Genomic DNA, 12235 nt, shown 5'->3' with positions numbered 1-12235 from the left:
GTCGGTTCGCCTCGCCTCCACAATAGCAGCCCGCCGGGGGGGCTGCAACTTATGCCTGGTTGTGGTTGCGGAGTCGGTGCAGGCCTGGCTTGGTCCCTGCCTGGGGCTGGTCTTTGGTGGGAGCCGGCCGTGGTACCTCCTCAGCGGTCAGCGCTTGGTGCGAGGGTCTGCGCGGGTAGTGCTGGGTTTTAGGGAGCCCTGCGAGCTGAGGCAGCTGGTCTCCATCCCCTCGCCTAGCTGCAGGGGTGGTGGTGAGAGCTAGGGGGGATCTGGGGCACAGGCTGGACACCCTGGGCAGGGTGCTGGAAATGGCTGCTCCCGGTGGATGCAGGTGAGGCCTTTCTCCTGGCTCCGTAGTGCACTCCGGTCTGCAGCCTGTCCTGCAGGCCTTTGTAGGCTCCAGCACTACCTCTGCGCCCGCCCTGGGTTGCCGGGCCCTGCTTTACCTCATGGCACTGGCGGTGTGCTGTCTGAGACCACCCAACTCATCTCACCTGTTGCCTTGGAAGGAGACAAGAAGATGCTTATGTGCAGGTTTTGCTGGCAATAAAAAACACCAGTTGTAGCCATACACAGAGTTGAGGCCCTAGGGTTGAGTGGGGTGAGACTATTTCATGTTACGTGTGTATACACTTAGGTATCTTAAATGTAGTTCATGACGAATCAGCTTTCAAACAGAGTACATATGTTATTGTAAATATGTTTTTTGCAAGATGAGTACATTTTGGGGTGCTGGGTAGACACCTGATCTCAAAGCACCAGCAGAAATGTAGAAAAAAAGCTCAGCTGAAGGAAGGCTGCAGAGTACAGTTTGGGAAGAATGGGCTGCATGTCTCCTGGCTCTGAGTGCTCAAGCACCGCGGGAGTGCCCAGCCGTTGCCTGGGACGTTGCTGTGAGGTGGTTTTGTGTGTGGATGTGTGCTGGGCTCTGCCACTTGCAGCTGCTCCCGCTTTCCACGCTCTGTGAAGAAGAGGTTGTTGCTGGGGCTTGTCGGACAGAGCAAGTCAGGAGCTGGGCTGTGCTTGTCCCTGCTGGGTTTTTCTCTCCCGTGCCCATCTCTCGTCATGATGGATTGGTCTGTGGGCTCCAGCTACCCGAGTTGAAGTCCTCGGGAGTGGCACCACCACAGAGTGCCGTTGACACAGCTTTGTCCCAGTGTTTAGTGGGGAGGAGGACAGCTTTGTGCCCAGCCTTTTTGTGAACTGGATGGAGGAATGCATCTAGCTTAAAAAATGAAGAAAAACAGGCAGTAAAACCTCTTGAAATATTTTTAAGCCATGTCAGGTTTCCCCCCAGCATGTCACAGTTGTGCTGGCACCGTGAAGGGAAATGGTGCAGGCACAGGAGCGAGCGGCGATGGGGAATGGCAGCGTGATGAGCTGCTGTCAGGCCCCAGCTCTGTGGCGGTGTCTTGGGAAGCTGCTGAGGAGTTGCTTTGGCTCTGTGTAAAGTCTTACATCCCCCGTGGCTCTGACTGGATGCCTGGCACGGTTCTCAGGTGTCCATTGACTTGGCCGAGGGAGGCTGAGCCGGGATGGGAAGAGCGCAGGAGGAGCAGGAGCCAGGTTGTCTGTCGTCACCTCTCGCTCGTGTGGGCTGGACATGTTGGAAAAGCCCAAGGGCATCAAAGATGATCTCTCTCTGCTCGTGATGGCGCTGGAAGCGTTAGCAAGGGCTCCTTCCATCCTTGTGGCACTGAGGTGGAGCTGGCTGTCCCAGTTTGTCCTTGGGGGGGCTGAGGCTGGGAGCCCTCTCCCTTCCCTGACATGGGTTTTGAGCTCTCCACACGAGCAAAGCCAGTGGGTGCCTGCGCCAGGGTATGGGCAGCGCTCTGCCCGCACCGGTGGGCTGTTCTGGAGAAGGCAGCCACGCAGATGCTTCCCGGGGACGAGGCAAGGGAGTAATCCTTCTGCGGAGTTGGGGGCGTGCGGGGCTGGCTGCTCGGGGAGCGGCTGTCTCACATGGAGGAGGAGGAGGAGGAGGGCCGGGGCAGCTGCTGGCCGGAGACTGCTGCCGCCTCCCCTGAGCACTTGCACGTCCAGTTTCATAATCGGATTAAGGCAGTGGTATTAGAGAGGAGGGATGGGTCAGTGGGACAGGTTTACACTGGGGCTTACACGGAGGGGATTGAAGTGTATTTTTTAACCCTGCTCGGCCTGACCTGCGGAGCGGTGCAGATGCGTCTCTGCAAGGCAGCACCCAGTGGGAAGATGGAGGGGGGGCGGAAAGTGGCACCAGGCGGTGATGTGCTCGCCGGGGAGGAGAGCAGCCCCAGGCCGGCTGGGGGATGGGATCCGGCCGCCCCTCCCCCCGGGAAGGCAGCCCTGCTCAGGCCTTGCAGTAAATTTGCTCTAATTACAGCCTCCAGCAGTGGGAAACCTCACTTAGAGGAAAGGCTCCTCTGGGGTGGGGGCGGGGGCGCTTCCCAGCTTTCCCAGGCAGGCTCTGTTGTCTGAGGCCTCCGCTTCCCCTGTCGCTGGGAGGCCCCTTATTCCTCTCCCCTCTCCAGCTTTGCTTCTCCCCCCCCCCCTTAATTCTCCTCTCCTTTGAGGCCGGGATTTGGGAACAATGCCTTCCCTGCTCCTTGCCCCCCGGCTGGAGCCGCAGGCAAACAATCGGGGTCGCTTGCTGCCAGGGGCCGGGCCGAGGGGGCTCAGATCGGCAGCACCTGCCCCAGGCTGGTGGGGGGAACCGTGCTGGTTGTGGCTTGGGGAAGGAAGGGCCTGGTGTGATAGCTGATGTGTGTGTACACCCCGTTTCCTTCTTGGGGATAGGAGGTCTCATCTCGATCCCCTCAGGTTTGGGGAGGCGTGGGAAGCTCTGCGCAAATGTGTCAGAGGATGCTCGTGGCAACAGCAATAATCTGACCGGCACCCTTCTCTTTGCAGGTGGACGATGCAATGCTGATGTTCGACAAGACAACCAACCGGCACCGAGGTGAGAGCGGTCTTCTGGCCGTAGGACAGGGAACTGCGGAGGGTTTGCCTCCTGCCTTGCCTAGGGAGGGGTTAGTATCCCAGCAGCAGGGGACGCGGGTCGCAGCTGCTCTTTATCTTGCCTCCAGTCGCCCCATCCTTTTGCATCTGCATCCTTTACCAGCATCCCTTGCAGCACAGAGAGCTTTTGTCCAGTGCGTTTCCTGTGCTGTAAACTCGCCGAGTTGCAGATATGTGAGAGGAGATGGCCCCCTCCCCTGCCCGCTTACCTCCTCCATGGCTCCAGCTCGCAGTGTGTGTCTTACCTTGTCCCGAGTAATCTGAGCTCTGGGAAAGCTGACACGAGAGCCTGAAGAGTGCCTGCTTCTTGCCCCTTCCTCGGCCTGGAGCCCGCTTGCGCTCCCAGGTCACCTTTTCTTACCCGAGTCTTGCTGGTGCAGCCCGGTTACAGGATGGGAGCAAGGCTGTAATATTTGCGCTATCCGGACCCAGTCCACCCATGGGCGTTCCTGCCTCCCACTTTCCCGGTGAGTCTTCAGACCGACTACCCGGTGGCGTGGCAGGGCTCGACACTAGCATTGAACCAGCTCGGAGATTTATTGGCAACAACTTAACCTGCAAACTTAGCTTTGGCGTCTTTCAAATTGGGCCCAGTAACAGCCCTGTGCTTGGCCACTCTCATGTCTGTGTGTTGTTTGAAGCACTTCCAAGCACCTCTGCCCCCGGATCAGCGAGGGAACGCTCCCTTCTGCTCTCGCTACACTATGTGCCCTTCAGGTTTTTGCTTTTTTTCTAGAGCCATTAAATCTACTCTGATTGCCTGGCCTTGAATGTTGTTCCAGCTTTATCTTAAAAGGGAAGAAGTGTTAACCCCTGTTCCTCCATTGGTGCCTCCTAGTCACTAGTCCAATTAAAGAGTTGTTGGGGGTTTTGGAAGGAGCAGGGAGAGCTGCCAGCCACTATGTTGGAAACGTGGAGTTCTGCCCAGGGCGCACTAGACCTGGTGGGGTCTGATGGGGCTCAGGACTGGTTTCGGCATCGGTGTTTTGTTCTTGAACTCCCGAGCTCCTCCGCTTGTGGGTGTTGAGGTGAATGGTGTGTAACTACCTGGGCACAGACAGATGGAGGAGTTTATGGAGAGAGACTTTTCTGGCAGTATGGAGGAAGAAGTGGGGTTCTGGGCAGCAGATCCCCATCTGTTTCTAAAAGTTATTTTAAAGCACCGTGGAATTGGCTAGTTCCGTAAAGCAGAAAGCTCTGCTTAATCCCATCTTGCTTGTAAGGCAAGCTTAAAGACATCCTCCCACCTGCCTCAGTTTTCCGGAAGCGGCTGCAGTCAGCTGAGAGGAGTTTAGTCTGCCCACCCGAGTTGGTCTTTGCCAGAACTGTCAGCAGAGGGGTTGGTGAGAGAAAGGAGGTGTGAGCGTGGGCCAGGGGCCAGGAACACGCTGTCCTGTCTTACCCCAGATACTAACCTTACTTTGGTGAAACTTTGCAAATCGCTTTGCTTGTGTCTATCTGTCTTGTTCTGTACGACTGCATTGCTGATACTTGCCTGCTTATACAAGGCCTTAATGACCGGTGACTGCTGAGGAAACGAGCAGGGTGTTATTGCTGGTAGAGTGCGTTTAGCGAGGATGGTGATGTCCTGGCAAGCAGCTGTTCATTTCTCCACCGACTCCCTTTGTGTGAGCGTCTGCTGGGATCCTCCCCAGCTTTATCAGCCATGTGGTTTGCCTTGCAAATGGCAAAGTTTAAAAAAAAAAACAACCCAAACTTGGTTTTGAGAGCAGTTGAGTTCAGAGAGGTTGGGAAGTACAGGATGAGGAGGAAAGGGCAATCTATAAGGGGATGGTCCTGTTCTTGTGCATAAAAGCAGGATTTGCTAGAGAGGGAAGATGAGTGACAGCCGTTTTAGAAAGGGCTGATTGTACCGTCCTTCTCTTCTCCTGCCACTAAAAGGATGTGGGTAGCGGGTGCAAACTGCACAGAGCTCTGACCTGCTCAAGGAGTTTTGCCTTTTCTTCAGGGTTTGGGTTTGTCACATTTGAAAGTGAAGACATTGTGGAAAAAGTGTGTGAAATCCACTTCCATGAGATCAACAACAAAATGGTGAGTGTCTGGGGCAGAACCTGGGGGAGAAGGGACAGAGGTATAGGATACAGTGGGGCAGTGGAACAGGGGCAGGGTGTAAGGCACTTGGGTCCCAACACACTTTTGTCTGCAGTGGCGAATTGGGTTGAATCTTTTCCCCAAAATCACAGCAGCCAGTCTGGGAAAGAAGCTCACAGTGTGGAGCACAATACTGAGTTTTCAAGGAGAAGAGCTAACTGTAACGAGGAATTGTGCAGTACTTGGAGGTTTTGAAGCTACGTGAAACCTCTTGGTGGCCTGGGAGGGGGCAGGTTTAACCTTTATTCAGAAATGAGGAAAATTAGGGTTTGAGGCCGTGGTGCAGGGCCAGGCAGAGCATCGAGGGCAGCTCCAGGAGGAGAAGAGCAGCGTTTGAGCTCCCCATTGCCTGTGGTGGCTGCAGAGCAAGACGGAAGGCTGGCAGTGTGGAGGCCAGAGGCAGGGATGCTAGGGAAGGACCGCGGAATGGGCTGTCAGCGGTGGCCGGGGCTGAGGAATGCTGTCACGGCAGGCAGTCCTGCCTGGTCTGCAGCCCAGCTGCTGCCTCTGTGTGCTCTGTGGCAGTGCCCTGTGCCCGTGGCAGCCGATCCTAATCCTTACTTTCTTGTGGCAGGTGGAGTGTAAAAAAGCTCAGCCGAAGGAGGTGATGTCCCCAACGGGCTCGGCGCGAGGGCGGTCCCGAGTCATGCCTTACGGGATGGATGCCTTCATGCTCGGGATCGGCATGCTGGGTAAGCCCAAGGACAGATCTCCTCCCCAGCTCCCGGTCGTGCCAGGCAGCAGCTTAGAGGTTTTATTCCGAGAGCAGGCAGGGCGGCCAAGGGCAGCTCTCCCTGGTGCAAGGCCGGGAACGCTGTGGGGGGTTGCCGGGACCTGTTTGCGATCACAACTTGCCCTCTGGTGGCACCTGGAAAAACTGCAAACTTGTCACCGCTGCCCTGTGACAGCCGGAGCTGGCCGGGCGCAGCCATGTGCTGGGCAGCTCTGGCCCTCTGCAGCTCTGTTAACGGTCCCACGGTGCCATAGCATATAGACTATAATTCTTTAATGCCTCTCGTGCAATGGGATGTAACTACATAGCTGAACCGAGTGTGGAGTGATCTGTGCCCAGGCATCTTCCTCCCATACTTGAACAGGCTTTCTGATGAATCAGATGATTAAAGAACCCCTGAGCTTTCACTTGAAACAGCGGTCCATATAGATGTCCTCACTGCCATTTAAAGACTGTAAAAATGCCCTTAAAGTTCTAGTTAAGCTTCGTCTCACTTTGTTTCCTCCATCTCAGGGACAGCAAGTATCTGGTATTGCAAGGAAAACTATACACTTACTGTGGGACTGTCTTGTAAGGAGCAATTGGTGACAAGCAGGCTGGATTTCATGTCTTACCAATGATTCTAAGGCAAATGTGTTCAGATAAAAGATTAAAAAAAAGAAAAAAGTCCTTTGTAGCTTCCACTTCGAGGTCTACAAACCCTTGTGCCTGGATCTGAGAGTCAAGCATGATGCTTCCAGTACAGTTGCTGTTCCTGGCTTCTCTTGCTCCCCACACTTGTTCTAGCTGGGCTTGAGCTGACCCAAGAGCACACTGTTTGCTCAGGATCATCGCTGGTGTTGCTGGGCAGGGTGTACTCAGCCTGGCTCTCCTTGCTAAGCCTGCCGAGTAGCAGTTAGTCACTGAACAAAACCCCAAAAAGGGCATTTTTTCCCCAATGTTTTCTCTTGACTTATGGAAGGAAAATAAATCTGCAGCCTGTGGTTTTGGGTTTTGCCTTTTCTAAGCCATCTGAATTTTAAAGCAGCAAGGCTCAAGCTGAGTCACCGAGAAATCCATGTACTCATGTCTTGGGAGATCTCAAATCAAATATTCATCTCTGAGTCAATGCCCTGCATTCTCACAGGCTTGTACTGTATAGGTGGTCAGCTTCCCCGGGAACGGCAGGAATTGTCCTGCCCGGCGCCAGGAAGAAGCACTCTGCCTGCATTCGCCAGCACTTCTAGTGCAAAAGTGACTCAGAGCTATTCAGCCATTCAAATGCCCCCACCTCCCTGATCTCCTCCTATTTGTAAATCCAGCTGATGCATCAGAAAGCCTTAGTCTGCAGAGCTATGAGTTTCTGAGAAGGAGATGTCCATGTCCTTACATGTTTGGAGTGAGGAAAAAATTAAATGGGCCTGCTAAAACTCTTCTGCAGATTTGCATGCGTTGTGCACTCGGCCCAGCAATTTCCTGGGGTTTCTGCTATTAGCCCTATTCGAGCATTCTAACATTAATGGTCATGCTGCTCATGAGCAGCCAGGCGCTAAGGACATCGACCCTGCAAGCTTGCAGTAACAGAGCCCTTTTCTCTTCCCCCAGGTTATCCAGGCTTCCAAGCTGCCACCTACGCGAGTCGAAGTTACACTGGCATTGCACCTGGCTACACTTACCAGTTCCCTGGTGAGTGGTGCTCCCTGCTCGTTTTTTTGGTCTGCCTTCAGGTAACGGGAGTCCCTGGCATGATCCATGACCCAGGTTCTGCCCCTTTCCCCTGTTTGGTCTTTCTTTAAATTGGAGACGGATGTGGAAGGGGGAGGGGAGAAGCCCTGGAATAGGTGGGAACAGCCTGTCCTTCATTAGGATTATCCTCACACTCCAGTGGCAGGAAAAGCCCAAGGCTGCTCTGACGCCCTTTATGTTAGCCTCCTCCGTAGGGCTGCTGCTGTGACACAGAAGGGCCCCTGCAGCTCTGCCTGTCTCGCTGCCTTTGTGTCTGTCTGTCTCTCTTTACCAGAGTTGCCACCGCTCTGAAAGTAGTATGGAATTTTAAAACATGGCTTTCCATGGTCCAGGGAACTCCTAGGTACCCGAAACGCAGGCGCCTGCATTGCTACAGTTGTGTTCTGAACAGCGCCTGCACCACTCACAGACTCCAGAAAGCATCTGCTGGGATGGTGGGCTGCAGATCCCCCGCAAACTGGGTGGTTTCAAGCTCTCAATCCCGCCATGTGCTCAGAACATGGATTCTGCGATCAATGGCTGGAACCTGCTGTGCCACAGCTGCTCAGAGCTTTCTGGGGCCTCTTCTCCCTCCCATTCTCTGCGAGGCAGGGGAACGAGGCAGAGCACATTCAGGGAAAATACTGTCTTGCTATTTTCTAGAGAGGTGGCAACTCTGAGCATCCCTTCCTTACTCCATCCCTCAGTGTGACGGTTTATATATGAAGTCTTGATGTTAGGGGCTGGGAATGGGAAGTTTCCTCTGCCTGAGGCGAGCCCAGGCTGACTGTGGCTGAAAGTTGCTGTTGCCTCCTACCTGTCTGGAAGCTATCCCTGAATCCAGTTTATGGGTCTCAGTCATAGTGGCTTCAAGTGCCTCATTGTAAACCCGTGCCCAGATGAGTGTGGGACGTACTGAGCACCCACTGGCGTGGCAGCCGAGAGGTCAGATTGGATGGGTTGCCAAGCAGTGCTCCAGGGCTGACCTGAGGCTGCGCAGTGAAGCTTGCACTTGCCCTGCCTTGGCCAGATTTATTCTAAGGATAAATGGATCCTTTCAGTCTCCAGGGCAGGAGTCCAGCACCTTTCAGCACCAGTTATAAATTAGTTTAAAGAAGACACTGGTCTGGTTGCAGTCTGGCTGCAGGCTGCTCCCCCAGCAGACCCCGGCTGCCGTCTCTCTGTGGGGTCTGCCTCGGGGCATTTGACGAGTTCCTAAGCTGTCTTGCATTTCGTTTTTAGAGTTCCGTGTAGAGCGGACCCCTCTCCCGAGTGCCCCCGTCCTCCCTGAGCTCACAGGTCAGTCCTGCTCATTTCCTAAACTCACAAGCTGGAAGGGGACAAGGGGGCTTTGGGCTGTTCCAGTGGTGTTGCTGCTCCACAGCCAGGTGCAGTTAGACTGGAAACGTTCCTTATTTCCTCTTCCATCTGTACGAGCTCCATCCAAAGCTGGGGCTGGAAAGATGGAGAGGCAGAGCTATGTGTATTGCCTCTGAGAAGGGCAATGCAGGTCATACCAAATGAAGGCATGTAATCCTTAGATGGCATTTCCTGCTGCTTGCCTTGTTTTTAGCTCCTCGCCCCAGGCTGGGGGTAAACCAGATATGGAAAACTGCAGAGAGCAGGGTGACTTCTCAAAGGTCTACAAATTACCTTAACCTGAGCTGCTGCAAAGACTTGGAGTGCTGGGAGGAGGGAGAGGGTGTGGGGGCACTCCTGGTTTCTCTAATCCCGTTCCCCTGTGCAGGAGGGGCTGCAGGGAATGCTTTCCCTGCTCTGGGTGGTGCAGTCCCCCAGCTACTCCAACACGGAATTTTTGGGCAGAAGCGAGTGTGGTGGGACTCTACAGTAAAGTCCTGCAGTGTTTGTAGGGAACTGTGGAATGGAATGGGGGCAGAGGACCATTCTCCAGAGACTAGTCCTGGCTCAGTGTCCTCACAGTGCAAATACCCTCTGGATCCTCAGCCCCTGGGTTACATGCAGAGTGTTCTCTCTAGGTGATGCTCCTTCTGTCTACTCTCCCTTCCATGGCCATGTTTTCCCCAGCTCTGTTGTGTCCATGGTTTTTGTTGTAGAAAAGCAGCTTTGTGTAGCACCCTGCTCCCCATGTGCCATCTCATTTCTGTGGTGTTCCTCCTCTCCAGCGCTTCCTTGCCTCCACCTGTTTCAGGGTTTGAATGTCTGCAATGGGGGTGTGGAAAAGCTTCCTGAGAAGCTCTCCTGGATTTATCAGTACCAACAGGCTTGAAAGGGGCTTTCTGTAGCACAGAACCACGTCAATCCTCAGGGAATTGCAGTTCCTGAGGATGCCGAGGTTCGCAGCCACCAATGAACAAATTGCCCTGAGGAAGGTAGGGGGAGACCAAAGCCTAGCTCCCTCTTAATAAAACCCTTCCCTGACACCATGTATGCAACTGCATAAGCACCTGACCCCCACCTCTGAGCCTTTTGATTGCCAAGCAAAGGAGATGTGGGTCCGGTTGTTTATTTACATGTGTGTTTTTCAGCAAAACCCATAAAATTTGTAAATGTTGGTCACTTGGCAAAAGTGCTTTTCCCTCCAAGGCCCACCCCTGGCTACACTCTGCCTTTTCCTAGTGGAGGTGAATCTCCCAGGGCCTGGCTGTCACTGGCGGCTGGGGTGCACCAGGGCTCTGTACAACAAGAAGTTATTAATGCTGCTGTCCTGGCTGGGTGCCATGTTAGCTTACAGTCCTGAGTGTCTCGCTGAAGTACCAGCTGGGGATCGTGGCATTCTTCCCTTGCCATTACGCTTACCTACTGTTAAACAGTCACTGTGCAGCCTCTTGGCTAGGCCAAGAGCTGCGATTCCCATGTATAGGCTGGAGTTGGTCCCGTGAAGGGCAGGGCCCCCTTCGTTCCTACAAAGGCCCAGCGAGCTGTGCAGTGCTCGAGGGCCCTTGTGCCTTCAAGTGGATGCGTGCGCGTAAATGGGCTGCGCTTTATGGGCTTGGCAAGTGGAACTGAGATGAGGGGATGGCACAAGCAGGGATGATTGCTCCAGCATGCAGGGAGCTAACATGCAGGTGCTTTGTTATCGCAACACAAACCTGGTGTCTCAGTAGATAGACTGCAGAGGCAAGAAGGGTTTTTCCTGGAAAAAGAACTGGAGTCTTTTTTGGAAGACCTGGCCTCCTTTCTCAGTAAAACCACATTCATTCAGCAGTGTGTTAGGGACTTGAAGCAATGATAGGGCAGGAGGGTGGCTGCCAGCAGCCTTTCCTCCCTGAAACAGCATCTTTGGGGGTGATGCGAAGCAGCAACATGCTCACATTGGCCCAGGGCCTGTAATGAGCGCCTAACCCAGATATAAGCCTCATATGACGTTTGCTTGAAACAGGCTGGTGCCTGCTACTAAATATTCCCTTATAAGCTAGTCTGGGTTTCAGCCTTAACGTGATTGATTTGTTCTGACCTCTTTTTATGGTGCTCTAAACAGAATCACAGTGAATTTCACATTCAAGCATGAAATGCTGACCCAGTCATTTTAAGGGCAAAGACAAACATACTGGCTAGATGCCTCCTGCCCTGAGGGCTGGATGCCTGTGGCAGTAGAGTTGGGAATTAGAACTGCTACATATAAATTAAGACTTACTGGTTTAATTAAGCCATTTCTAGTTCCTGCTCCCTAGGTATATGTTTCCTGCTCTTCTACAATGAACAGCAAGGGTTTGAGCGGTTCAGGAGCAAAACTCAGAGTGGGAAGGTTGGTGTGTTTTGAGCTGAGTAGAGAAATAGGGAGAAAGAGGCTATTAAACTGTTATTCAAGAATAGTACCAAGGGACAGAGAGGAGGGGCTGAGCCTCAGGATGCTGAGCTGCCAGCTGCTGTCCCTGAGCTGCTGCATTTCTCCACATTTACAGCCAAAATCTGGATCTGTAGCTTCAGGTTAACTGCATCTTGCAAGTTAAGTAGCGACAGGATACATCTGAAATTGCCCACTTCTGGTTCAGCTCTTCCACGTCATGCCCTCGGCTGCTCCAGGGTGTGGGCTTAGCAGAGCATGGCTAGTGAGTGTCCCCGGATATTCACTGTGCAAAAGGATACTAACAAATGCAGGGCTGTGCACTTCCCTATTGTCATCCTCTGATGTCCTGTGTGATGCACTAAGCCGATACGTCTGTGTGGGCCTGGTATTTTGCAGCGGGAAATGAACGTTACTGTTGAGGAGTTTCCCGTGTAGCCACAGTGCCCCTGAGATGCCTGTTCTTTCTTTTCTAGCAATCCCTCTCACTGCGTATGGACCAATGGCGGCAGCAGCGGCCGCGGCGGCCGTGGTGCGAGGGACAGGTAACTGCCACTTTCCTCCCCAGCGCGGTGTCCTGTCATGGTGGTTTGAGATGGGCTGCGGGAGGGGGGTGGGACGGGGTTGCATTTTTGGGATCTTCACTACGCAGTTTTGCTGCCTCCTGTAGGTTCCACCCCCAGTCGCACCGGTGGATTTCTGGGCACCACCAGCCCTGGGCCGATGGCAGAGCTTTACGGAGCCGCCAACCAGGACTCAGGGGTCAGCAGTTACATCAGCGCTGCCAGTCCAGCCCCGAGCACCGGCTTCGGCCACAGCCTAGGGGTGAGTGTTCCCCATCGGGGTCTGCGCAGGGGGAGGAAGATGGAGAGTGGCATGGCCAGGGGAAGGGGCTGTATCTTCACGTTGTGATGGAGGTGAGC

The 12235-nt window shown here is 53.9% G+C and overlaps 1 protein-coding gene across 2 annotated transcripts in view; it reads left to right on the top strand.

Annotated features, from left to right (window-relative positions):
* The window catches only part of MSI1 (musashi RNA-binding protein 1), a 29248-nt gene that overhangs the window by 14669 nt on the left and 2344 nt on the right, over window positions 1–12235 (top strand). For both annotated transcript variants that reach the window (XM_010574597.1, XM_010574588.1), the window contains exons 5-11: window positions 2890–2938; window positions 4967–5049; window positions 5684–5801; window positions 7427–7507; window positions 8789–8845; window positions 11789–11857; window positions 11983–12137. In XM_010574597.1, the coding sequence (XP_010572899.1) occupies window positions 2890–2938; window positions 4967–5049; window positions 5684–5801; window positions 7427–7507; window positions 8789–8845; window positions 11789–11857; window positions 11983–12137 (612 nt within the window). The remainder of the gene's footprint in view (window positions 1–2889; window positions 2939–4966; window positions 5050–5683; window positions 5802–7426; window positions 7508–8788; window positions 8846–11788; window positions 11858–11982; window positions 12138–12235) is intronic.

Source organism: Haliaeetus leucocephalus, unplaced genomic scaffold (assembly GCF_000737465.1).
Source record: "Haliaeetus leucocephalus isolate CR32 unplaced genomic scaffold, Haliaeetus_leucocephalus-4.0 Scaffold13, whole genome shotgun sequence".
NCBI lineage: Eukaryota > Metazoa > Chordata > Aves > Accipitriformes > Accipitridae > Haliaeetus > Haliaeetus leucocephalus.
This window is presented reverse-complemented; position numbering and strand designations above follow the sequence as displayed.